This window comes from Harmonia axyridis, chromosome 4, assembly GCF_914767665.1.
Source record: "Harmonia axyridis chromosome 4, icHarAxyr1.1, whole genome shotgun sequence".
NCBI lineage: Eukaryota > Metazoa > Arthropoda > Insecta > Coleoptera > Coccinellidae > Harmonia > Harmonia axyridis.
This window is the reverse complement of record NC_059504.1, coordinates 8,970,994-8,998,904: the sequence shown is the minus strand read 5'-3', so window position 1 is coordinate 8,998,904 and position 27,911 is coordinate 8,970,994. Positions and strand designations below refer to the sequence as shown.

Genomic DNA, 27,911 nt, shown 5'->3' with positions numbered 1-27,911 from the left:
TTAGCTAGACGTACGGATAGACAGAAAAATTAAAAAACGATAACGACCAGTGATGAATGAATAAATTCCGAAATGATAAGATATTTTGATAAGATATGCAGGTATCCACTTGTATTTAATATTTTTTTTTTTGTAAATTTGGAATTCGTCGAACTTGTCTTATTCTTGAGATAAGACATTTCGGTTTTTTTTTTTAATTTTGCTATCTTCAAGATGATGATGACTTGATGAAGTTCAAATAACAGGTTGGGACTTATGAAATCAGATAATGATGATTATTACTGAGAAGCTAAACTCATTTGTCGTTTAATGTTGATGATATTTTTTTGTTTAATTTTTTGCCTCAAATCAAAAAATCATGTAAGAATTGATCTGATCTCATCTAATATGAAATCGAACATATTATTCTATGGATCATTTATTTTTTCCTTATTTTTTTTTTAAATTTTATAGGATAATTGTTTTTTATATAAAAATAAAAACCACTTTAAAAATCGTAAATATATATTGACTATTTACATCGTTATATATTTCATATACGTACATAGTACATCCTTTTAACGTATAACTGCTTCTAATTACATGTGGGGTATCATTTGTACAAAAACATTCTAAAATATCTAGAAAACTACTTTTGATTTCCGTATAAAACTCTAAATAGGTTAGTCGCATTTATAAATTTAATGTACTAAGATCAATATCACTTCGGAAAGTCAACTTAAATCTGTCTTCTAAAATTTCGTTACATCGTGCTCTGCAAAAATTTAATGAATGCCTAAAACAGATATTTGAAATAATGCTAATAATTCGAAAGTAATTCAACTAATTTTAAGGAGGAAAAAATATTAAATAATTTATTCCTTAGCTCTCTTTACAAGTTTTGGAAGCAAACTAATTTGAAATCATTTCTTGTATAATGTTCTGTTATAGTTATATAACAATATGAATTTTTTATTAGTATTTTACCATTGACAATACATAAATATCATTACATTTTATTATATTCGTATTCCTGTGAATGTTCAAGTTTCAACAAAACAACAATATAATTCTTTATTGACGTGTTATTTAATAAATACTTAATATTTTATGTAGTATTCTTTAAAAAATATTTCAGAATAAGCTGAACTAAAGGAATAAATAATTCGAATTGGGGTATTCTCAGCAAGTAATAACGTTGCATACAATTATTTTAGGCAGAGCGCTGACAAATTGCACAATTTCAAATTCATGGTCCTTAATTCTACACTTTTTTTTATGGTACACATTAAAATATGCTCATGTCTAACAAATACATTTCTGTAAAGTTATTCCATAATTTTGCAACAATCAACAAATTTCCAAACAATCTTTGTTATGAAATGGATTTCAACGAAAATTACAAAGTTGCAAAGAAGTCATCTTAAAAAAATTTCTTCCATATCTGAAGGTAGATTCTCTTAACAAAATAAAACACACTGTAATTTCGTTGGTTTTTTCATCAAATTCACATTTTATCTGAATAAATAAGTACATAAACCGATTATTGAATTTCTGCAGAAATATCTCAGATATGCAAGAAATACTTTCAGTTAAACATTCAATAAGATAATAATTTCAAACAAAACGATATAATCAAATGGTTCGACAATGCAACGCATTTTTCACTAAAATACGAAAAATTCCAATGGAACATTCGAAAATAATTTACAACCAGTTAGGTCCTAGGCAACTGTCTAAAATGTTCACTGCGTCATATCTTTCCATATCGTTGAATATTTGTCTTAATTCACTCAAAGCGTTGCTGGTTCTGTTCCTAGCTTCCCAAAGGTCCAAAATGCAGTCAGTTGGGGAAGGTTTGGTTGCGAAAAAGTTTATGTATCTGTCTACCTGTAAGGCGTGGGCCAACAGCCTCCAGTCATTGGCCCTTGACGTAGGAGTATCCAGAACCTGGCAAAGCTGTTTCCTTATTTGCTTAGATAACCTGTAAAAAGCAGAAGTTAAGCTAGAATCATCAAAGAGTATATTACTTAGGAGTTTCCAAGAATGATCTGGCTTTTGTTGATAAGCAATCAAGGAAATTTCATTTAAAAGCTGAATCCCACGGAATTTGTGTTTTGGTTTCGGCAAATATTTTGTCTATTGTCAGCAAAATCAATTACCCTCTTATTCCGTTTATATTTGTCTATTGTATTTTTCTACTGGTTAACGTTTACTAGAATTATCTCCACTTTTCTAGTTAGCAAAATAAATGGATTAGCATAGAGGTTAATCTGTAGTTGAGCAAATTCTATATCTATTTTAACATTTCAATATAGAGACTGGTCAGAAATAGTATGATCATGAATAGCAGCAGCCGAGACCGTAGAAGTTAAATGCAAAAATAAATATATTCATTTACCTAAAAGTGAAATCATCACATGTCGAGACTCCCCTATCAGTAACTATCAAATTCTTGGCCACCTTCGGCGTCTGGTCATCCGCAGCCGAAAACTTGAAACTCTTGGAACTTTTAGGTGAATGCGCGAACTCAACAGATTTTTTCGAATCACTAGAACGGCTAGTCTCACTTTGTATCGTAATTTTTGGCACTAATTCATTGTGGTACAACTTAATCGAGTTATTTTTCATATTAGGAATGTCCATATCTTCTCTGCACACAACGTCGAAATATTGGATGTGGTCGAACCCTTTCTGGTTCACCTTTATCTTAAAATTAAGGTTTCTGTTCATCTCGTAGGCTTCCAGGTTGAAGGAGCAGTGGAGGCTGTTGCTGTTGGACTGCCAGAGATGTCTGAAGGGTATCTCTTGGTAGTTGGAGGAAGATTTGGCCTTCCAGCCCTCACTTATGTTCTCCAAGCTTAGACAGAGGTTGTTTCCGCCGTCCTGGAAGGTGATTGTCTTAGGATTGTCCAGGAGGTAACCACCAAGACGTTTTTCTTGACCGAAGACCGTTTCCATCGAACTATCCGTGTCTTCAAGCACATACACACGCACACTGTAGTCTATTGAGGTCTGTAAGCATAACTTGGGGGCGAATATGGCAAGTTTTAGTTTTTTAATTGCAGCTCCAGTTGTTGATTGTCCGACCAGCACGAATCTGGAGAGGCAATCGGTGACCAGGAAAGCTACGTCTTCATCTAATTGACAGAACACGGAGGTGTTGATGGTCTCATGGCCAAGGGTAACTGCTGTCTGCCATTGGGAATCGCTGCAGTCACTCTGTAGAACTGAGACAGACCAGTTGTGTTTGGAAAGTTCAGCGCAGTGCGGAACCTGCAGAAGAAATAAAGTTTATTCGATACAGAAATTAACTGGATAATATTATTATTGATCTGGGTGGTTAGCGTCGTTTTGAATGCCCTGGAGAAGTTTTGGAAGTATCCAATATTATCATCACGTTTTGAGTACGTGTTATGTATGGGAGGAAAATAAAATGATCGAAGGTTTTTGTTCATCATTGAAATGGAAACAAATCTTACAATTTGTTAGAAAAACGGTTGTTATATCGTATTGATTTAACTGGTTTAATAATTTGATAATTTTGAATTTTGAAAACTACGAAATTGTGAGAAGTACTAGGAGCTGTGTCTTATTGGGAATTCAACATTCCACGAAAAATTCGTCTTTCTTGTATCTAATATTAGGCCAATTGAAAAGTCCCTGGTCTGATGCACAGATGGCGGTGCTAGTATTTAATCCATATGATTTTTAGTTAGTACCAACCTTCAAACGATACGTGTCAAACTGTACATCATATCATTCACGAATATTTGTACATGAAAAAGCTCTGTGCAAAATGGGTACCGCGCGAGCTCACAATCGATCAAATGCAACAACGTGTTAATGATTCTGAGCAGTGTTTGAAGCTGTTTAAGTGCAATAAACCTGAATTTTTGCGTCGATATGTGACAATGGATGAAACATGGCTCCTTCATCCAGTCAGCTGAGTGGACTGCACAAGATGAACCGAATCCAAAGCGAGGAAGAGCACAACAGCTAGGTGGCAAGGTTATGGCATCAGTATTCTAGGATGCGCAAGGTATAATATTCATTGATTACCCTCAAAAGGGTCAGACCATCAACAACGATTATTATATAGAGTTATTGGATCGTTTAAAGGATGAACTCGTTGAAAAACGGCCCCATTTGAAGAAAAAAAAGTGTTGTTTCATCAACACAATGCGAGTGTCACAAATCAATGAAAACAATGGCAAAATTGCATGAATTGGGCTTCGAACTGCTTCTGCATCCACCGTATTAGCCAGATCTGGCCCCCAGCGAATTTTTGTGTCCTCAGACCTCAAAAGAATGCTCGCTGGAAATAAATTTAGCGCCAATGACGAAGTTATCGCCGAAACTGAGGCCTATTTTGAAGCGAAAGACAAATCGTACAACAAAAATGATATCGAAAAGTTGGAAGATCGCTATAATCGCTGTATCGCCCTCGAAGGCAACTATGTTGAATCATAAAATCGAGTTCTTACTATGGTAGACCAGGAACTTTTCAATTGGCCTCTAAGTAAGTATGTTGGCATTTTTATGACCTTCTTTGCAAATAACCAAAAACATTTTAAGCTGATCAGTACGTTCTCTGAAAGATGCTTGAACTGTTTGAACTGTCAATTTCTTTACAGAAGGAATTCGAATGATTCCGAAATTATAAGGAGAAGGTGTGCCAATGATTTTGTATTAAATATAAGTGTTCTCAATTTCACAACTCCTCAAGATCTTCGAAGTACAGTCTACAAAACGCAAAAGCAACAAATAATCTGTCGAGATCGCCGCATCTCTTAAAACAAAACACTCTCTGTTACGTATATGCAAATTTAAGCTCACCTTCAGAATAACAGCCTTATTCAGGGAAATATTGGGCCCGCAGGATACAACAGGACTCAGCTGTGTCAGGTTGTCAGCCAGTTTTGGCCTAAAGCAGTCTTCGTTGAGGATCGAGAGGAATATCTCCTGTTTCCTGGACCTGGATATGGCACCTTCTGGCACCGTTAAGCTTACCCCAGACTCGGGAAGATTCAGGAAGGCTCCAGAATGGCCCACAGTGGCACTGGTGTAGTTACCATTCGTTGCAGGAGTTACGGCATAGGCAGCAGGAAGAGTCGACATGGGGAGAGTTACAGAATCTGCTGCTACTTCGTATGTTGAATCGGCTGAATCAGGAAATTATATATTTATTAGCTGAATGTGACGGTTTATTCAGTATCGAGAACGGTAACCGTATTTTATTGATCGAAGATACTTTTTTATATACTAACAGACGAAAACATGACGTAATGATGACATTTTTTGACGCTGACGGAAATAGTATATTGAGTATCAAGAAGAGTATTCATAACGGGTGTTTTTTTTCGAGGTATATAACTTTAAGTTGGCATTACTGTTCAAGATGGCGACCAATTTAACAGCTGTCAAGTGATTTATTCTCAGTTTGGTTTGGCAATTCATCATGAATAGACTCACGCCTGAACAACGCTTGCAAATAGTGCAATTTCATTTCGAAAATAATGGTTCTGTCCGGAATACGTATAGCACACTACGTCCATTTTATTTTGTTTAGCGATGAAGCGCACTTCTGGTTGAATGGCTACGTCAACGAAAAAAATTGCCGCATTTGGAGTGAAGCTAATCCTCAAGTGTATGTCGAAACACCGTTACATCCAGAAAAACTGACTGTTCGGTGCGCTTTATGGGCGGGTGGAATCATTGGTCCGTACTTCTTCAAAAACGATGACGGCCAGAACGTTACAGTCAATGGTGATCGGTATAGAGCCATGATTAATAACTTTTTCATTCCTGAATTGAACAACCATGATGTCCAGGAGCTGTGGTTCCGACAAGACGGCGCAACATGTCACACAGCTCGTGCCACAATCGATTTATTGAAAGACACGTTTGGTGACCGCCTAATTTCACGTTTTGGACCTGTGAATTGGCCTCCAAGATCTTGTGATTTAACACCACTAGACTACTTTCTGTGGGGCTATGTGAAGTCATTGGTCTATGTGGATAAGCCAAGAACCCTTGACTATTTGGAAGACAACATTCGCCGTGTTATTGCCGATATACGGTCACAAATGTTGGAAAAAGTCATCGAAAATTGGACGTCCAGATTGGACTACATTCGAGCCAGCCGTGGCGGTCATATGCCAGAAATCATATCTAAAATGTAATGCCACAAGATTATCTTGCGGATAAATAAAATTCATGACAATCGAATAATCCATCGTTGTTTTATTGCAATTTAGAGTTCTATAGCTCTAAAAAAAAACACCCTTTATTTTACTGATCGAAGAGAAATGTTTGAAGGAGAAGAGTAGCGACAACTCCCATAGATAACATATTATTTCCGTATCTCCTCCTGTGATGTAGGAATACTCTAATATATCCGATAAAAAAAAATATTTCGCTAATAAACTCAAGTATTAAGACAAATCATGACACTTTTTTCTATCCAATTTGAATCTAGCGCGAAAACGCTCAAAGGTATTATTATGGCGTTCGCTTATGACGTAGAATTTAAGTATATCTTTCCATAACCTCTCATTGTGTATATGCTGAACGAAGTTAGTTAGAAAACGATATTTTTAATTCAAATAAATGACCTTTCTATTGGGAAAATGACTATCATATAACTGACATATTTTTTATTTAATCTTTTTTACACTCGAGCATTAAAAGAAGCTGCTTTCAGGGGCGGATTCATAGGCATAGGGGCCATGCCATCTTCAAAACAAATCAGGAACAAATCTGTACATTGTACGAACTATTCCAAGTTTTCATGGAAATCAGATACGATATATTGCTCCCTACAGGTGAAACTTCGAAATTTCCAAAGGATCCCCAGCAGAAATCATTTCCAATTATACTTACAGTTATTTGTGAATCCACTGAGTTGACTCCTCTTGCCGCTAGAGGATTCTAGCGTAGAGCTCGTCGCAGGCGACATCTGTATATCGCTCCCTGAAGCTAGATGGGGGACGTCGTAGTGGTGTTCGGAAACTGATCTAGTGACCATAGCCGTTGAGGGGGTTGTGTACGAGGGATACTCATAACAGGGCGGTACCGTTTGGGTTAAGTCGGGTTGTAGGCTCAGAGATTTCTTATCGTGATCAGGAAAATACTCAGGATGGTATTCTGAAACAATTGGAGACGTTGATATAGTGATACTTTTCTTTTGTCAACCTAAACTTCAACAAGATAAAAAAACGATGAGGTTATTCAATGACAGTATTTTAAAAATATATTTTCACAAAGAAGGATTCGTTTTTTAAGGCTCTGAACAAACACGTACCTACTGCTTGTGAATTTGTATCAAGATGGATGCTCATGCATATTTTCTTTTTTACATGTAAATCTCCAAGCTCCAGCGAAAATATCTACATTGGTAACAGAGATATCGAATTTCATTTATAATAGAACGTTATCTTGAACGTGTGATATAAATGCAATAATGCAAACTCATTTTTCGAAAATCTTCTGTTGGCCCCCTGTTACAAAATATTTGTAAACATTTTTTTATGCATATCTTACTGATCAAAATACAAACGAATTTATCATAGTTTTTTCACTGTACTATTTCTGATTTTGGTGGGTGCTTGAAGTTGTTATTTTATATATAGTGTGTCAGTGAATAAATTCAACAAATTTCAGGGGGGAAGATTCCACATGAAAAAATAGAAATAGTAAAATAGAATTCCGAGATACTGCATGCTGAATTATTTCTTGAAATCTAACTATTTCTTGCTCTGACACTGGTCGAGATATTCAATGAAATGATCTCTTTTTTTTTAAGAAAAAAGGATCGCCACTAAGATATTTCAAGCTAAAAATTATATATGAATAATTGCTTATTCAATTTGTGACAACAATTTTTTAAAGCTTTTCTTTTTTGCATGGACGCAGTTTTTATGAAAAAAAAAATGAAACATCTTTACACGTATTTGTGATTTCTTCAATAAATTATTCATTATTCGTTAATACCTATTATTGAGTTCCCAGTTCTTTATAATGTATCAATGTTAAGATGTTTTATAGTTTAAATGCATGAGAGATTTTTTTCCCGAATTGAAGTAATAATTCAAAAATGGTTTTTAGCCTGAAAAATCTCAGTAGCGTATCACTTTTTTCTTTCAAAAATTTGAGGGCAATAAATAGATAGACAGTTTCTAAGAAAAATCTTAACAAGTTATATGGCAAACTGTAATTATTTTTCCATGCCGAATCACCATCTGAAGATTATCGCACTTATTCACGAACACTCTGTAGATACTTGCCCGAACATTTGTCCATTTTGAATGAAAAAAATAGATTATTTTATTGAAAAATTGCGCAAAAAGCTCCTGACTGATACTGCTATCCCATCTATCTCTGAATAAATCTAGCGAGACAATATTTTTCCTGGATATCCCTTAATCCCTGCTTGTGAAGGACTTTAATGTGTCTCCTACCCAAAACACGAATAGAACATATGCTCTTATAAATAATATAAACATCCAGTTGGATTAAGATCGAATTCTCAAACTCAGTAGAGGTCGGTTCTGATGAATAGATATGTATATAAAACGGGCTTAAGAGGCTGCTTCCAAGTCAACAGCCGAAATAATTTACGATTCGAGATTTTTTTAACCGAGTATTCCTATTTTTGATTCGGCTGGAATTACAGGGACGGCACATGTGTGAAGCACGAGCCATAAAATTCGGAAAAAGGGGGGTAGAATTTTAATATTCTTCACGCAGATGACGGTGAGAATGGTTGTTATTTGATAGCAGTTGTTGTATCAGGTTTTCGAATTGCTGTCATTAAGTCACCCTTCATTAACTATTTCCTTTTAACTAAGGTGATATAAATTTTGTTTACGTAAAAATATTCATCCATATGATTCGTCCGTCATGGCTTACGTCTTAAGTGGTTTCTTATCATCTTTCAATGGAGGACAACAATTCCGATGTAATATTATTGTGAGCAGAAGGTACACTTTATTTTATCAACGACTAAATTATGAGCGATCGTTGTTTCTCTGAACGAATCACCCTATAATTTAGTCTGTAATTTTCGAATTTTGAACCGCTAATGGCCTCAAACGATAAGGTTTGAATCACTGACTCAACTCCATCTTCAATGATATTCATCATATTTTGTTCGTCCGTTTGAATCTGTTTGCCAGAAAATTTCGAAACTATGAATTGGATAGATATCAAATTTTGTATTTATTAGTAAAATAACAATTTAAGCGCCATGTCAGATTTCGGGAAATAACCTGTTGCACCAAGCCACTATTCAAATGAATAACGTTGCTAGAAAAACATTCAAGAAAATTCGAAACGAAAAGTCAAGGAAGAGTTGCAAAATAGATTGGTACAAAAAGTTAGGCATGGCTAATAGAATGATCTAGTAGTAGGTTTCTTTATTTTCCCTGCAAATATCTTCAAATAACTAAATTATATCATACAGCAAAAAAAACATCATCAATTGTCAATGGAAATTAAGGTAATCGAAAATTAATAAAATTAGAGGGATATTTAGATGTGGGAATTATAACGGGTGTTTTTTTTCGAGGTATATAACTTTAAGTTGGCATTACTGTTCAAGATGGCGACCGATTCAACAGCTGTCTCGTGATTTATTCTCAGTTTGGTTTGGCGATTCATCATGAATAGACTCACGCCTGAACAACCCTTGCGAATAGTGCAATTTTATTTCGAAAATAATGGTTCTGTGCGGAATACGTATCGCTCACTACGTCCATTTTATTTTATTTAGCGATGAAGCGCACTTCTGGTTGAATGGCTACGTCAACAAACAAAACTGCCGCAGTTGGAGTGAAGCTCATCCTCAAGTGTATGTCGAAACACCGTTACATCCAGCAAAATTGACTGTTTGGTGCGCTTTATGGGCTGGTGGAATCATTGGTCCGTACTTCTTCAAAAACGATGATGGCCAGAACGTTACAGTCAATGGTGATCGCTATAGAGCCATGATTACTAACTTTTTCATTCCTGAATTGAACAACCATGATGTCCAGGAGCTGTGGTTCCAACAAGACGGCGCAATATGTCACACAGCTCGTGCCACAATCAATTTATTGAAAGACACATTCGGTGACCGCCTAATTTCACGTTTTGGGCCTGCGAATTGGCCTCCAAGATCTTGTGATTTAACACCGCTAGACTACTTTCTGTGGGGCCATGTTAAGTCATTGGTCTATGAGGATAAGCCACAAACCCTTGACCATTTGGAAGACAACATTCGCCGTGTTATTGACGATATACGGCCACAATTGTTGGAAAAAGTCATCGAAAATTGGACGTCCAGATTGGACTACATCCGAGCCAGCCGTGGCGGTCATATGCCAGAAATCATATTCAAAATGTAATGCCACAAAATTATCTTGCGGATAAATAAAATTCATGTCAATCGAATGATCCATCGTTGTTTTATTGCAATTTAAAGTTCTAAAGCTCTAAGAAAAAACACCCTTTATTAACAAAATGTTTTACGTGTGTCGAAAACGTAGCATATAATGGATTATATTTCGATCAATTTCTCTAAGTTCATTCTCTATTTTTGTAGTTCAATGTATCATTTCACTTATAGTTTTATAAAATTATTAATCATTTTGAATTTTCGCTCTTTAATCAAGAAATATTCTTATTAGAGAGAAATAAACATGTCCAGTCACTTGACGCCACTGGTAAAACGAAAAAATTTTATCGCAAAACTTGCTTTCACCTTGGAAATTGACGCTTGGAAAATTTCATTCAAATTACTCGATCCTTTTGCCAAAAAATAATCAATTTGATTTTTTTTGTTCAAACTTTGTAAACTTAGTTATTTTCCTGAGCAAAACCATATTATTTTCAGTTATCTGTCATTTCCTGGAACTGGACCACCCCGTACAATTAGTGTAATATAAGTTGAAAAAGTTGAGTTTAAAAAGGCACAATATTCTAATTTGAATGAATTAAGAAGTCGAGAGCTTATCTATTCGAGTATAGAAATTTATCAGGAAATATTAACAAGTTTATGAATATTCAAACTAGTTTCCTTCGAAGAAACAAAAAAAAATTAATACCGATCTGTATATACGAATTGATTAATTCCATAATTGAATCTGAGAACACAGCAGAGGTAGTCATGACAAAAACTGCCATAATCGATTACTGACCATTCAAGAAGCGCAGTCCTCTAATGGAAATTCATGTTTCTGCGATTATCATTTTCCATTTGCATTTCTCATTAAAATGATAAGATCTTATTCCAGTGTCCTCTGTCTTTATAAGTATGCTTTTTGCCGGACGGCTCGCAGTATAGTAATTGAAGAAACAGGCAGTGTAATCCCTTGGCCTTCCAATGCATATCTAAATGATTTTACTTGCTAGAACAGCCCACTTAATCGATGTGCATCTACGATAAAGCAAACCCCCCCCAGCTACATCAGCTTTAAAAATCCTTTTCAATTTGCTAAGATAGGGTTATTGCCCCAATGTGATTGGTCGCTGTCCAGGTCAATTTACTAAATTACGCAATGCCCAGCATTCCCATCTTATCTCGGTGATGAATTTGGCGTACTAAATTAATAGGACTCGGAGGACTGTTGTTATAGAATTCATCCTTGAGGTCTCTTGATTTCCTTAATATTTTAATGATCTGTGCGAATTTGAACTAAACACACTAAACACCCTAAAGGGTGTTTTTTTTAGAGCTATAGAACTTTAAATTGCAATAAAACAACGATGGATTATTCGATTGACATGAATTTTATTTATCCGCAAGATAATCTCGTGGCATTACATTTTAGATATGATTTCTGGCATATGACCGCCACGGCTGGCTCGGATGTAGTCCAATCTGGACGTCCAATTTTCGATGACTTTTTCCAACATTTGTGGCCGTATATCGGCAATAGGGGCTTGTGGCTTATCCGCATAGACCAATGACTTTACATAGCCCCACAGAAAGTAGTCTAGCGGTGTTAAATCACAAGATCTTGGAGGCCAATTCACAGGTCCAAAACGTGAAATTAGGCGGTCACCAAACGTGTCTTTCAATAAATCGATTGTGGCACGAGCTGTGTGACATGTTGCGCCGTCTTGTTGGAACTACAGCTCCTGGACATCATGGTTGTTCAATTCAGGAATGAAAAAGTTAGTAATCATGGCTCTATACCGATCACCATTGACTGTAACGTTCTGGCCATCATCGTTTTTGAAGAAGTACGGACCAATTTTTCCACCAGCCCATAAAGCGCACCAAACAGTCAGTTTTTCTGGATGTAACGGTGTTTCTACATACACTTGAGGATAAGCTTCACTCCAAATGCGGCAGTTTTGTTTGTTGACGTAGTCATTCAACCAGAAGTGCGCTTCATCGCTAAACAAAATAAAATGGAGGTAGTGCGCGATACGTATTCCGCACAGAACCATTATTTTCGAAATAAAATTGCACTATTTTCAAGCGTTGTTCAGGCGTGGGTCTATTCATGATGAATTGCCAAACCAAACTGAGAATAAATCACTTGACAGCTGTTAAATCGGTCGCCATCTTGAACAGTAATGCCAACTTAAAGTTATATACCTCGAAAAAAAACACCCGTTAGTTGAGAAAGTTCTTATATCCTCAAGGACTTAGCTGCCTCAGACCCTTAGGACTAACAGCACAGAAAGAGTTAGATCAATTCCAAGAATTTTTCAAAATTCTTGATTTGTTCGTATTTTCTATTGCAGATGTTTAAAGAAACACAACATATCGAAATAAGAAGAAATAAAGTTCCAGCAAGATGGTGCAACAAGCCACACAACATGAGCAGTTGATTTTATTGTTAGAAAAGGAATCGTAATTTCTTATTTCAGCGATGTGAATTGACCACCAAGATCTTGTGATTTATCTTCTTTGGATTTTTTTGTGGGGTTATGTGAAGGATAGCATTTATGCTGTCAAGTTATTTGTGAGATATTGCCGAAATCGGTATCGGTTAGTCATCGAAAATTACCTCACATAGATCACGCAGAGAACTTAAAAATGATTTTGTATTTCACATAGATCCTAGCATTATATTGAACTTAAACTTTGACAAAATCCTAAATGAAATTGTGCTTCGTTTACGGTTTTTTTCGGAACCATAAAAAATCCTTTATCAAGACCGTTTCATTCGAATTCTTGATTCTATTTATTCCGAAACATGATCTGAGAGAATGTTAAAATTTTCTAGAATAAAATTATGAAAACACGAAGCGTGAAACATAGGAACTTTTTTGCAAGGTAACTGTATCAGTCGAGCTCGAACTCTTGGCTACTGACATAACCAACGCTGTTTCTTAATGGTCTGGCGAATCAACAAGTTGTTGCCGAGATAAGAAATCTGCCGATTTGCATATATTACATTAATATCATCCTCGGGGACTGATTCCAGCTAAGCTGTCTCAATACCACTCAAGGCTCTCTTGATAAATTACCAAAGAGTTTTTTTCAACCCTGGTTGAATTATGTGAAAATCCTGACGAACATTTTTATCTTTGTTAGGCTTTGAGAGATAACTTTTTGCTTTGAATGAATGGTAAGCTTTCAAGTTCCTTCCAGTTTTTTCGAAGATGACAACAGGTTATGAAAGGATTACGTAGAGTTTCAACTTTTTCAGGGAGAACCGGTATTCATATTCACTGAAAATTTTTGGGTCTAAAAGCAACTTGATTGTGAATGTTACTTTGATGTTTCAGAATGTAAACTTGGCATTAAGTAATTGGAGAGAAAAAATCATTAGGTTGATGAAGAACTCGACGAAAAAACAGTATTTTGATCAGATGCAGATTTGAAAGCATCTTACGTGATTGGAAGAAAAAATAGGAGTTGATTTAATTAGAAATTGATGTATTCAAACTTGAAATTCAATCTTATTTGTCGAAAATGTTGATTGACACTACTGATGAGTCACATGAACATCAAAAGTGAACAAAGGGATTTTGTTCCGCATGTCTTGTATTGATTTTCTCCATTTCCCTTCGATGAACTCTCCTATTATAAAGAAGCCTGACATTAGTTGACAAGCGTATAGCAGCTCCTATCAAAGTCAAATGAATCCAGCTACTGCAGCAACAACGACAATAGGGGTTAACTTCGGGATATCATAGTTGTCACATAATTTGAGATGACATGAAGGGTCCTTCCTATCAATGATACTCTTGTAATTCAATTTTCATTGTAGGGTGTGTATAACAAAGATGAACTTATAGTGAAGTAGAACAAGCATTATTGTTGTTTGTAAGCAATATCGTTATCATGATTTGTTTTGTAGATATACTTTTAGTGCAGGAAAGAATTTTACAGTTTAATATTGAGAACAGTATCAACTAGATAACAAGAAAAATTGAGAAAAAAACTAGACGAACCGATTTGCAATTGACTGTCTTGTTTGACGCAATTTTAGTATGCATAGAACTCAATAAATAAATTTCAATGCTTCTGTTGATCTCTATCTTCATTCTTTGAATTTTGTATTTATGGGTAACACTAACTATTGTGTGCTATTGTGAGGGATAATCTTGTATGCAACTCAAAATAACATACTTTTTCATACATTTATTTTTACACTTTACAATTCATATCAGTGGGTTTTATAAAAACAATCTCTTGGTATATTGGACACTCACCATTGGATGCCATATTATATAGACTCTGGTGTTGATCCTTTTTTCGGTAAACTCGTACTAGGAAGTAGGACAGTAGCAGAACAATTAAGATGGCAACCATTAGCCCTATGTACAATATGATGTCATACTGGGTGCTCTCCAGATTTGCTGAAACAAAAAAATCAAGGTCAGTTTGTGGGTTGAAATAAAGACTGAAGGACATTTGTTGGAAAAATCAAGAGAGAGGTTATTCAAGAATGTCATCAATAATACAATAAAGAATCTCTTCACAAAAAATTCGTAATTTTCAGATTCTGGAAGGTAACGTCAATACCTAGCGGTGGCCACCCAGGTCTCCTGACCTTTCGTCTATCGAACTAATGTGGTACATGATGGTTACTGAAGCAATAAGCCAATCCTTCCTAACAGATAGTCTAGCAATATCTCATGGGGAAATCGGGAGTAGCATATTATCAAAACGCCTTTATATTTTGTTTGATTTCTTTGAAAGTTTGAGCATTACTGGCAAGTTTTATCGAAAAACTTCAAAACCTTCTTGGCTTTTCCAATGGAAATGTTCTTCCTTTTATGGCGTTCCAAAAGTCTTCATCATTCAAATTCGATTTCAGATTCTGGCAAACGTTCGAATAATGTTTCGATTCATCAAACCCGAAAGGGGGGGAATGAAATTTGGGTATAACATCATGCAGGGTCGTTCATACTTGTGCAGAACGTTGTATTTTGAAGAATTTGAATCGGATCGCAACCCAAACCCCCGAGTTGGACATATTACCTTCGGAGAAGGGTAATACTGATGGCCGTAATCAGGAACCGTAATTCCGGGCAAAATTAGATTCTTCTGCTGCGCTCGGCACTCGGAAAAATCGAATTGGACGTGTCTAGGAATGGATACGCTCCACTCACCGTAATCAAACCCTCAGGTTTACGATGGTATTTTTCCGTTAATTGAATTGGGTTCGGAGTTTTTTCGCAACATTTCTGTTGACCTATCCGGTTGATCCCATCCAGTTTGCAAGGGATGAAAATTCATCTTCGGTTATTATGAGAATGCCATTGTCAATAAGACTTAATTCGGTATTCGCAGAAATTGAATTATATTTGGTTATTCTCTAATTGATTAGTGAACTAATTGACCTTTTTGAGTGCTGGTTGAAAGTTTGACCGGATACTTGTGTCAATTCGTTCATGGGCATCAACGTTATGCCTTCTTCCGTACCGCTGATGATCTGTACGATTTATCACACAAAATATGATCGGCCGATCAAAATATTTACATTTTTTCCAACTCTAAATTGCGCCAATCACCACAATAGAAGTTTCGTGAAACAAATCAAATAGTACAGTAGATAATAGTATATTGTGCAACAAGTGGGGAAAGTCCAATTTCTCTCGCGAGTGTGGAAGTGCCGCAAACACACGAGCGAGAACATGTTGCACAATATACTTTTCCTACAACGGCTATGGAAAGTAGCGTTTTCTTCATATCTTACTCAATTTCAAAACTATGTATTGCTCATACTGTGGGAAATATTATTCCCCACGGCACTTTGCCAACATCTCGCTTGGTAGACCAATGAAATTGGGCTTTTGAGTCCTTTCTATGGAAACGCAATAAATTAGCAAATACTGTCAACGAACAGCACAAATTTCAATAATTAAAGTAATGGACTTCTTTCAAATCAAAATGACCTTCGTTGACAGTAAGTGCTAATTTATTGCGTTTCCATAGAAACGACTCAAAAGCCAAATTTCATTGGTCTACCAAGCTAGGTGTGGACAATGTGCCGTGAGAAATAATATTTTCCACAGTATGAGCAATACTTAGTTATGAAATTGAGTAAGCTATGAAGAATATGCTACTTTTCATAGCAGTTGTAGGAAAATACATTTTACCTACTGGACATTTACATTCCGAACTCAATGAAACTTCTACAGGTTGTTCGGGGGTGCTGTGGCATGACTCTGTCAAATTATCCAACACGAGGACCCTGTGCTAACTTGAGGAGGGCCGAAGAACGAAGAACCTCAACATTTTCGGACTTTTTTTTTCAGTTTTTTGTTCATAACTTCCAAACTAAGTAGTTTTCGACCAGAACATTCATTTTTAAAGTTGTAGACCATTACATTCTCTACAATTTTGTATTCACAGACTTCCTCGTAAACTCAGTATCAATTGAGATACAGTCGATGAAAATAATAGTCCAGTGACAAATACAAAAAAGTGGGTCTGCAAAAAACTGAAAAAAGTGCGAAAATGTTGAGGTTCTTCGGCCCTCCTCAAGTTAGCACAAGGTCCTTGTGTTGGATAACTTGACAGAGTCATGCCACAGCACCCCCGAACAACCTGTAGAAGTTTCATCAAGATGGTAAAATTTAGCAGCACCTAAAATCATCAGAAATTTCCTAGCTCAAACGTGATTCTCACGAACATCACGTATTTTGCAAATCTGAAAACCTTATCTTCTCCTTTGCTCCCCCTGATTAAATTCCAATCGGATCCTCGGCGACTTTTCCTGCCTACTTCACCTTCCCCCAAAGCCCGCAAACAGAACAGGGATGGTGTTTTCATGGAATTTCGCTGACGCAGTCAATATTTACCGTAAATAACTGGCCACGTAAGGAAATTTGCAGTACGGGGGGCCCTCGAATTTCTATCTGTGTTTGCGTTCTGGGGGCACCCTGCGGCCATATTACTTCCGGTTGACCGCGAGTCATCGTAGGAGGCGAGTTATGGGTAAGCACACAAACAAATGAATCCGAAGGGCGCAAGCCTAGCGGGATTTTGGGGTTAAATGGCACGAATTCCCAGGTCAAAGGACCTAAGATCCTGGGGAATCCTACCGGTTGATGACATCATTTATTACGATTAGAATCTCTAGAATTGGAGATTTCAACGCGGAATTTTAGGGGTCTGGTTTTCAATAAAGGCTCTTGAATTAATTTGGACGGTTCTCCAGCTTGTCCGGTGGATTTTGAACGATCTGAATTTGTGGTATGCAAGGGCGTTGCACCTAAGCTGAGCTAAAATTGGATTGATGTATGCATTTTTTATTGTTTAAGAATCCCATTGAGTTTTTTCATCGTGTAACACTTGATCATAAAGTAATAAACATAAATAGAGGGAGTATACGCAATTTTTACATGTCCCCAACATGGTTAGATCACGTTGTCGGATTGTGATATATTTTCAAATCCACAATTTTACTATATCATTATGAATGTATATTATATTGAATGAAGTATATTTATTTGAGTGATTCCCGATTAAATATGCAAATTCGAATATTTGGAATACGATATTTTTCCTAATTGTCGAATTTATAATGAGCAGAATATTTATTATTTTCTGTATCTGCCTACTGAAATCCAAGGTTTGGCAACTTTTGCTCTCCTATTGTCATCGGTTGTTCCACGTCGTTTGGCGTGCTTGAAGATTGTTTTTCTGAATTTCTGATATATTTAGGTATTTATTTCAATATATTTTGAGTTTATATAAAACGTTGATTGACTTTGGGACTTAAGAAGTGCGTTCTTTGTGGAGGAACTCGCGAATTGAGTAAAAAATCGTATCACTAATATGTTTTCGTTTCCGCGCGCTTCATGTCAAATTTGATAGTTCAAGTTGGGGCCAAATTTGCTTACTGAAAATGACATATGTTCCCCCTATCTATGTTTATTACTTTGAGGTCTTATAATCTCTTATCTCTTATAATAATTTCAAGAGTTATGTGGTCTTCAAGTCAGTACTCTTCTCGATTATTTTTATTAGGCAAACCACTTTTTGTTTTCGTAGTTTGAGATATTTTATCAAAAAAGAATTAATCATAGTGTGAAAAATTGCAGTGTTTTTTATTCGATCAAGAAGAAACACCAACATGTGACTGCTCAATTTAAAACGAAATTAGATATATTTTTTCTTACAAATCATCGATTTGTATCTACATGTTGTATTTCCATGATTTTAATTTGCGAATAGATCAAAAATAATAATTTTGGTAACTTTACATTTTTCGCAAATTGATGATATGGTATTGCTACAAAGCACTGATGTGGGTATTTTAAAAATATTGGTAGAAATAATTTCACTTGAAACTAATACAAAAAAGGCGAAACAGAACTTTTGTGATATTTTTAAAAAGACTCGTGAAGTACTACCTTTCGATAAAAGTTGGAACTATTGTAATATTCTAACTTCTTCTGATCGAAATATAGACAGATCTCGAGAATTTCACGTGGTGGTGTTCCCTTTTAATGAATTCTAGAGCGACACCAAAATATTATTATCGAAAAAACAAAAACCACCGGAACCATCGATCCCGAAGAAGGCTCTACATCATATTTCACTCACAGACGAGCACCCCGCAAGGTCGAGTGACACTTCATCTCCACGCCTCCGACTTCTCAAGGATATAATATTTTCATAACACCTGAAAGCAATAACAAATCTCTGCTTTCACCCGCGCGGAATACCAAATGGGCGCACGACCGGGGAAAAGACATCCCAAAACGGAAGCGTTCGCCCCCATCATGCTACAATAACACCCCGGTAATTTACGGGAATCTTCGAGACGTCACTCCCGAGAGCCTGACTTATACCAGCCGTCTTCCCTCGGGATATGATATCCTTAGCATTCATTCTGTTTTAATATTGGATCACGTTTTGTCATTAGAAGGGGGATCCCCGTGAAAATTCTTCGGTAAAATCCCGCGCTTAGCGAATTTAGCCTGGATGGAAAGTTTAGACTTGACGGCGGATGTCTTGAGTTATTCCATTAACGAAAAACTCTTCTGGGATTGGGAGGGATAGATTACGTTAACTCTTAAATTTCTCCTCTTTTGAATCGCTTTCTTACCATTTCAATCAATAAGGCTTTGTACACATATGCCGCCACCAGTACCATACCTTTTCTTTTTTTTGTTAGTACCTCAGAGAAATAAACATAGATAGAGGGAGCATTTGTCATTTTCAGTAAGCAAATTTTGTCCCCAACATGAAGTTGTTCTTTAGTAGTAGCAAATTTCATGCAAATAGTTCTCACAGTTTCCGAACATATTTTCTATTCGATTTTGGCATTCAAAACATTTATAAACGTTAACTGTGAAAATCTCAGCATCAGGCGTTAAAATTTTTTTCATCCAACGGATCATATTGCATATAATAGACCAAAATGAACCTCCTTTACTGCAGGTACTTCCTGTCGCTACACCAAGCCTTTCACGAGTAATTGGTAGCAATTAGTCCTTCTTCCAAAAACGCTAGCAATTTCTACCCGAAAAAAAAGGAGAGTAATTTTAGAAGTCATTTGTAACAATACGTCATTTCCTCGAATAAAGCATCCGGTCCAAATATATATACACACCATTGCAGTCGGATAAATGGGCAACATGACAATTTGACATATTCCAACACACACACAGAACGCACCGTTTTTGTATTGAGAGAGGTCGTTTATACTACTTCATTCACTTATCTGTTTACATAACATTCGGATATAGCAAGCGCGCCTCAGGGGCTGGATAATCTTTGATGTTTCATGTAAATTCCAGTCTGGAAATTGATTTCCAGAAGCGTTCTATCTCTTCTAACGGAGCGTATCTGATTTTATCCAAGATTCCGGGCATAAGCAACCTTTATTAAGGAATAACTTCGATAAGCAGGTTGCGAAGCCGCAAATATCAGTTTGGGGCTTACGTCTTCAGGTATCTATTGTATCGAAGCATTTTTCACGACGTGAATTTTTCGTTATTTAAAAAATACGGCGAATTTTACACTATGGTTTTTTGCCAGCTAATTCCAGGCCAACAGCAAGCTATAATTTCGTACAAATATCTGTAATTTTCATATTTTGATCCAAGAAGCCTAACAAACTATTGGGTGCGACCTCAGAGTCATAAACATAGAAAGAGGGAGCATAATGTCATTTTCAGTAAGCAAATTTAGACCTCAACATGAACTATCAAATTTGAAGCGAGCGGAAATGAAAACATATCAGTGATACGATATTTCACTCAATTCGCGAGTATCTCCATAAAGAACGCACTTCTTATGTCCCATAGTGAATCAACGTTTCATATTAACTCGAAATAATATATTGAAATAAATACCTAAATATATCAGAAATTCAGAAAAGCAACTTTTCAAGTGCGCCAAACGATGTGAAACAACCGATGACAATAGGAGAGCAAAAGTTGTCAAACCTTGGATTTCAGCAGGTAGATACAGAAAATAATAAATATTCTGCTTATTATAAATTCGACAATTAGAAAAAATATCGGATTACAAATTTTCAAATTTGCATATTTAATCGGGAAAAACTCAAATAAATATATTTCATTCAATATAATATACCTTCATAATGATATATTAAAATTGTGGATTCAAAAAAATATCTCAATCCGACAACGTAATCTAACCATGTTGGGTACATGTAAAAATTGCGTCTACTTCCTCTATCTATGTTTATTCCTCTATGGTTTCGCCAATCATGAACTAGGGAGGTTACCCATTGCAGAAACATCGACCTGTAGGTACGGTTACCTTTTATTCATACATATTTGTCACTTCAACTTATACCTATTTTGCTTGGTTTTTCTCTGTAGCCTTGGTAAAGCCTGAATTCCAGACGAAATGGCTGTATAGATCAAATTAGTCACCTGATATCAATAGTCCTAATACAATAAACTGAACACTGTCTCAAGGACGTGAAAACGCCGCTATCTATCTCATTAACCGCTTTCAATCACGAAAATTACTTCAAAAACAATAGAAAGCCAAAAAAATAAAGCATAAATATCCGCCGAATCTAAATGTCTGATCCGGATACAGATCCAATTCATTCCTCAGGCTCCAGTTCTCAGAGTTGTTGGTCACATAGACACAAGCGCGTAGTATTACTCGACAAAAACCCCTTGGGTTTCAAGCAGAGGCCTCAGCTGAAGTGACACCTCGTTTCCAACGGTGTCGCCTAACTGCTCCTGACGTTGCACTGCATTCTCTAGGGGTGGTCTCTCTAATTGCGCTTTGTACACAGTCTACACCGTTCTTAATCCCCTGATCCTGTGGCGTCCCGATAATACGCTTTTCCCGGTTTTTTTCTCTCTCCGATTGGCCCTTAATTGGGGCGAAAGTTCGTTAGAGATAAAACTCCACGTAGGAACCCTCATTGTGCTGTCTGCCCGTTGCATTTCCTTTGACATTCGGTGAATTGTTGACCCGCAATTAGCTAAATGCTAGGAAGGATGGATCGATAATTATATCTCGGGGTTTGAGGCAGTGGAGACGTTCCAGTATGGCATTTAAATTTTTTGATCCGAAGATTGGAGTAAAAATGGAACAATTTGGCAACATTGGGCACTGAATTCAACAAGACACTTTGCTGAAACCGCCATCGATGAGTCATTAGCAAATTAGACAGGATACCTGAATCAATAAACCGGTAGATCATAATAAGAAATAAGAGTGGTCCTAGGTCAGAGCTCTGAGGGACCCCTAAATTGATTTTACATAAAGGTGACGAAGCAGAACACAAGAGAAGATTTGAAGTGTATCAAAATATATTGACGACCAGATGGACATCGATGCTGCTCTCGAATTCTTAATTATTGAGTCGCACCCATAAAGTAATAAACATAGATAGAGGGAGTATACGCAGTTTTTACATGTCCTCAACGTGGTTAGATGACGTTGTCGGATTGTGATATATTTTCAAATCCACAATTTTACTATATCGTTATGAATGCATATTATATTGAATGAAATATATTTATTTGAGTGATTCCCGATTAAATATGCAAATTTGAATATTTGGAATCCGATATTTTTCCTAATTGTCGAATTTATAATAACAGAATATGTATTATTTTCTGTATCTACCTGCTGAGATCCAAGGTTTGGCAACTTTTGCTCTCCTAGTGTCATCGGTTATTTCACGTCGTTTGGCGCGCTTGAAGTTTCGATATATTTTGAATTAATATGAAGCATTGATTCACTATGGGACATAAGAAGTGCGTTCTTTGTGGAGAAACTCGCGAATTGAGTGAAATATCGTATCACTGACATGTTTTCATTTCCGCGCGTTTCATGTCAAATTTGATAGTTAATGTTGGGGACAAAATTTGCTTACTGAAAATGACATATGCTCCTTCTATCTATGTTCATTACTCTGAGGCCAAGAGTCAAAGTGCTGAATTAAAACACCTTTCAGCTCTCCAAACGAGGACTACCCACTGCGAAGAACAAAGTACCATATGCCCCTAACACCCTTTTACATCTGCATGCCAGCACTGAAATTCTCCAGTGGGCACGAATGGAGTAAATCATCGAGCCCATTCAAATGTTCCATAATTAGATTAATGACCATTATAAACTGAGGTACGCACGTCGCCTGAAACTGTTTTCATAATATTTTATGAACAATAATCATTTCCCAGCCAGTCAGTCAGCGTCCGTTGTACTCTAAACATGCAAATGAAACAGTCTCTACCAGCAGGTCCTCTTTAGAGACGGCTGGCGCCACAGAACAACGGGCCAGCCCAGGCCTATTATGCACCTGAATTATGCACTTCCTCCTATTCCTCCCAACCACTCTTGCCATGCATACTTGGAGAGTTAAAAGCGGACGAAATAGACGCATGAGGTGAAGGTGCATAGAATGATTGTCGACGAAATAACGTTTTAAGTTATGGTGTGATACTTCATTCTTGGCCATACCACTTCGTCTTCTAGAGTTCTAGACTATTATTGCAATTTGTCGCCTTGGTTTTGTTGTTTTCATCATTAAATCCATGCTGAGAGTTTGAGTAGCGTATTAATCATTATTAAATTGTGAATAACTACAAATTTGCTATTTTTCTTGAAATTCCACTTTGTAGTTTACATTGTAAGTCAAGGTTTATATGGAATGGAGGTATGCATTTTAGTTTTACAATTTTATATCAATGTTTATTCTTAAGAATTTTTAACAATTTTTAGCACGAATATTATATAAAGTTTTCAAGCTGTAGGTAAACAAGATGCTCATGAATTGGAAGTACGAAAAAATATAAGAGATTCCTTGGACAGTTTTAAGAAAACATTGTCCTATAAACATAACTTCGCAAAGGCTTTGTTTCTGAGATACAGGGTGTTTCTTGTAGTCCAACTTTTTGCTAATGATTATAGCAGTTTATTGAATCTTTATTAATATTCTCTACAGATTGAGTGAATAACTTCTAAAACATTCATTCTTCACAGTCTCCTAATTGAATCTTTATAATAATTTAGATTTTCCTGAGGATTGTTGGAAAATTGTTTGAATTTTTTTTCTCGAAATCAGAGGTAGATACCTATTTGGAATACGATATTTTTCCTGAATGTCGAATTTATTTTAAGTAGAATATTTATTATTTTCTGTATCTACCTGCTGAAATCCAAGGTTTGGCAACTTTTGCTCTCCTAGTGTCATCGGTTGTTTCACGTCGTTTGGCGAGCTTGAAGTTTGTTATCAGAATTTCTGATATTATTTATTTCAATATATTTTGAGATAATATGAAACGTTCATTCACTATGGGACATAAGAAGTGCGTTTTTTGTGGAGAAACTCGCGAATTGGGTGAAATATCTTATCACTAATATGTTTTTATTTCCGCGCGCTTCATGTCAACTTGATAGTTCATGTTGGGGACAAAATTTGCTTATTGAAAATGACATATGCTCCCTCTATCTATGTTTATTACTGTGAGGTACGATCAAATCATTTCTAGATTCAATTTAGGTTCATTTTTGACATTTTCCATAGATTTCAAACTACAATGAGTTGATCGGTCAATCAAAGTTTCATGAAACTCATCGAAAGTGGTGCAAAATTATTAATTTCTCACAACGAATCTCACCTTTTTCCACAATTTATGTAACATTTGAAACACTTTGGCATACAAATATCTATTGAGTGTATCAATAGGAATGATACAATTCAAAATCGTTATGAATACAACACTATGTATTATTTTTTGACATTTTTAACGTAATTTGTGTTCAGTAGGTTATGCCATTTGAATATGGAACTATACACGCCTCAACAACGTTTAAAAATTGTTGATTTATTTCAGTAAAATCTGCTCATTTGTAAAATACCATTCCCGGCTTAAAATTCGATAACACCCAAAATTGTTGAAAATGAAATGAATGGTTCGGAGAACGAACGCTCAAAAACAAGACAAGCTCTGGAAACAAATATTGAAATTCCGTTTCGAGAACTTGGCAAGTTCCGCTTAAAAAACAAACAATCCTTTTCAAAGCTCGTTTGTTCGAATATTATTCAGCACGAGCGAAGCAATCTTTCTTCGAACCTCAAAAAAGAATATTGTCCACACCTCTTTGATCTCGCGCAACAAGCGCGTCAAACTTGCAAGAAATATCATCGCAGAACTCCGGAAAAGTTCTGAGATGGAATCTCAAAGACGTCTCGCAGGGCACGTTTACACCTGTCTATAAATAAAGCGGGATAAATATATTAACATTAGCAGTTCGAACGTCACTAAACTACGTGTCCAATCGTAAATATTCTTGTCATAATAAAAGGGGATAATGCGATTTTAACGTTGGGTAAATGGGCTTTGTAGTGTCCCCTCAAAGGCCAGGACAAAGGTGTAAACCAGAGAAACACCCGCTATAAATTGAATATTGTACATTTGTACATGGCCATTATGCGCTTTAGAGCCCTGGTGCGAATTTCATTTTTTTTCGAATTTCGACATCAAGGATGCTGAGCCGGTCAAAGCGGCTATGTTGATGATACAGCGTTGTTTACGCTTTCCTGTATCGTAAAAAGTGTTCCTAGTTCGAACATAAAATTTTCTGACTCGCGGGGGACGATTTCAATGATAAGGCTGGATTTACATCGGAATAGTAACATCTGTTGTACAGTTTTTTGACAGTTTGATCTATTTTTGCCAGTTCGGAACAAGTGTGAACAATTTTTGTAATAGTTTAAAAAATCGAACAAATAATTGATTTGAAATTTCTCTACAAGATTCGCGACATTTTTTCATTCAACTAATTAATTAAATCAAGAATACGGATAGTTCATCTATTAACAATCCGTACATACAGAGTGCTCCTGAATTGAAGGTACAAACGATAACGAATGAATATCTCATTTTCCTTTATACCTCAAATTTAGGAACACCCTGTATCAGTGGCGATTTCATGGCATTCGATTTCTCGAAGTGAATTTTCTTTTGTGAATTTCAATAAAAAGCTCAATTCGTAACACACATTGAATGCTGAATGTATTTCTTCCATGATTTGGTTCATTTTATGATGGCTTTAACTTCAGAGTAATAAACATAGATAGAGAGGGCATATGTCATTTTCACTAAGCAAATTTTGTCCTCAACATGAACTATCAAATTTGACATGAAGCGGGCGGAAATGAAAACAATTCACCAGTGATGTGATATTTCACCCAATTCGTGAGTTTCTCCACAAAGAAGGCACTTTTTATGTCCCAAAGTGAATCAATGTTTCATATCAACTCAAAATATATTGAAATGAATATCTTAATATATCAGACATTCAGAAAACTAACTTCAAGTGCGCCAAACGACGTGAAATAACCGATGATACTAGGAGAGCAAAAGTTGACAAACCTTGGATTTCAGCAGGTAGAAACAGGTAATAATAACTATTCTGCTTATTATAAATTTGACAATTAGGAAAAGTATCGGATTCCTAATATTCAAATTTTCATTTTTAATCGGAAATCACTCAAATAAATATATTTCATTCAATATAATATCCATTCATAACGATTTAGTCAAATTGTGGATTTGAAAATATATCACAATCCTACAACGTAATTTAACCATGTTGAGGACATGTAAAAAATGAGTATAATCCCTCTATTTATGTTTATTACGCTGTGGATTTAACCAATAGGAGAAAACCTTGCAAGCATACATTTTTATGTTTATATGTTCGGTCGTTCCTTCAAGAAAAGAATTAAAAAAAATTATAAATGAAAATATCACGTTCTATGTTCTCATGTCACTTATACCAACTGATATTCGTATTATAACATTTCCACTCTAATATTCCTTCCATCATTTTTCACCTGGCAACATTCGTGGCAACAACACAGTGCAACATTATATCCTAGTAATGGAAAAGGCGTCTCTCGAAAGAAAAACATTCCAATCTTTGTCAGAACGGAACGTCTACCCGCTAGATGGCACTTTTACGAGTGGCCCGTCCGTCCGGTCGGCAACGAAAATAATAATCGTCCAAGACCACTTTAATTTTCCTAAGAGCGCACTCCGCACCGATCATTGCAGCAATTTTATTTCCAGCCAGTGGCGTATAATGTTAAGAATGCAATTTTTCCGGCGATCTGTTCGCTGCAGGAGGCCGTAAATACACTTCCGGCAGTTTGGAATTTTTCCAAAACACGTAGCCAGGGTTTTTCGCGGAATTCCCAGGGTGAAATACTGTGTGTGTTCTGGTCCATCTGCATCCGGTATGTATTTGGGCGGCATATGCGTCCGATTGAATATGAGTCTATTAGGGAAGCTGCAATTCGGTATTTCGTTTCAATTTGGCCGAGCTGGGTGTTTACTGCCCTTTTTTCGGTTTGCGCGTTCGTTCAAAGCTTTATCAATAGGGGAGTATGGATTTTGGTGTCCTGCAAATATTTGTATGTTTGTGTCTTTATTTTGTCCTCGTGAAATTGATTTTGGATGAAATGTCCTACTATTCCTGCCAAATTTTTGCATAAAGCCTGCATTCTATAAATAACTTGGTATTTGTTTATTTGTATTCCTGTTCATTTATTTTAGTTGTACATTGCTTCAGTCTTCTTCTGTCTATTTGTTTTAATTGTTTTCTCATTTCAAGTCTTAATTCATCGGAATGCTGCCTCATCAAATTGTTGACCATTGCCAGAAACATATCAATCCTGACTGGTGCATCTTTTCTCGAACACTTCATTTGATAAATTATGTTGAACTTATAACAAAATCGAATTAAAATTGAATATCTGATGTAAATTGGGTAAGGCGCCCAACGTGAGGTATAGCCCCACGTTGGGCGCCAATTGTTATGGATCTCTTCAAATTTTGAATTCGAAAATGTTCTAACGTGGATCCAACCAAATATGAATTTTCAATTGAAAAAAACTCTTTTCTCAGTTGGACTCAGAATGAATAACAAAATTATATGATTTCTCAAACAATAACAAACTTAACTACCTTATCTAATTTTGGAACAATTTTAACAAAACTATGCCCAAAAATGTTAG

At 36.0% G+C, this 27,911-nt stretch overlaps 1 protein-coding gene across 2 annotated transcripts in view; it reads right to left on the bottom strand.

Moving 5' to 3' along the window:
* Positions 1-486: 486 nt before the first annotated feature.
* The window catches only part of LOC123677642 (netrin receptor UNC5B), a 296,659-nt gene continuing 269,234 nt past the window's right edge, over positions 487-27,911 (bottom strand). For both annotated transcript variants that reach the window (XM_045614289.1, XM_045614290.1), the window contains exons 8-12: positions 14,638-14,784; positions 6,865-7,128; positions 4,819-5,144; positions 2,381-3,255; positions 487-1,963 (exon numbers count right to left, since the gene is read on the bottom strand). In XM_045614289.1, the coding sequence (XP_045470245.1) occupies positions 1,687-1,963; positions 2,381-3,255; positions 4,819-5,144; positions 6,865-7,128; positions 14,638-14,784 (1,889 nt within the window). In that variant the 3' untranslated portion in view covers positions 487-1,686. The remainder of the gene's footprint in view (positions 1,964-2,380; positions 3,256-4,818; positions 5,145-6,864; positions 7,129-14,637; positions 14,785-27,911) is intronic.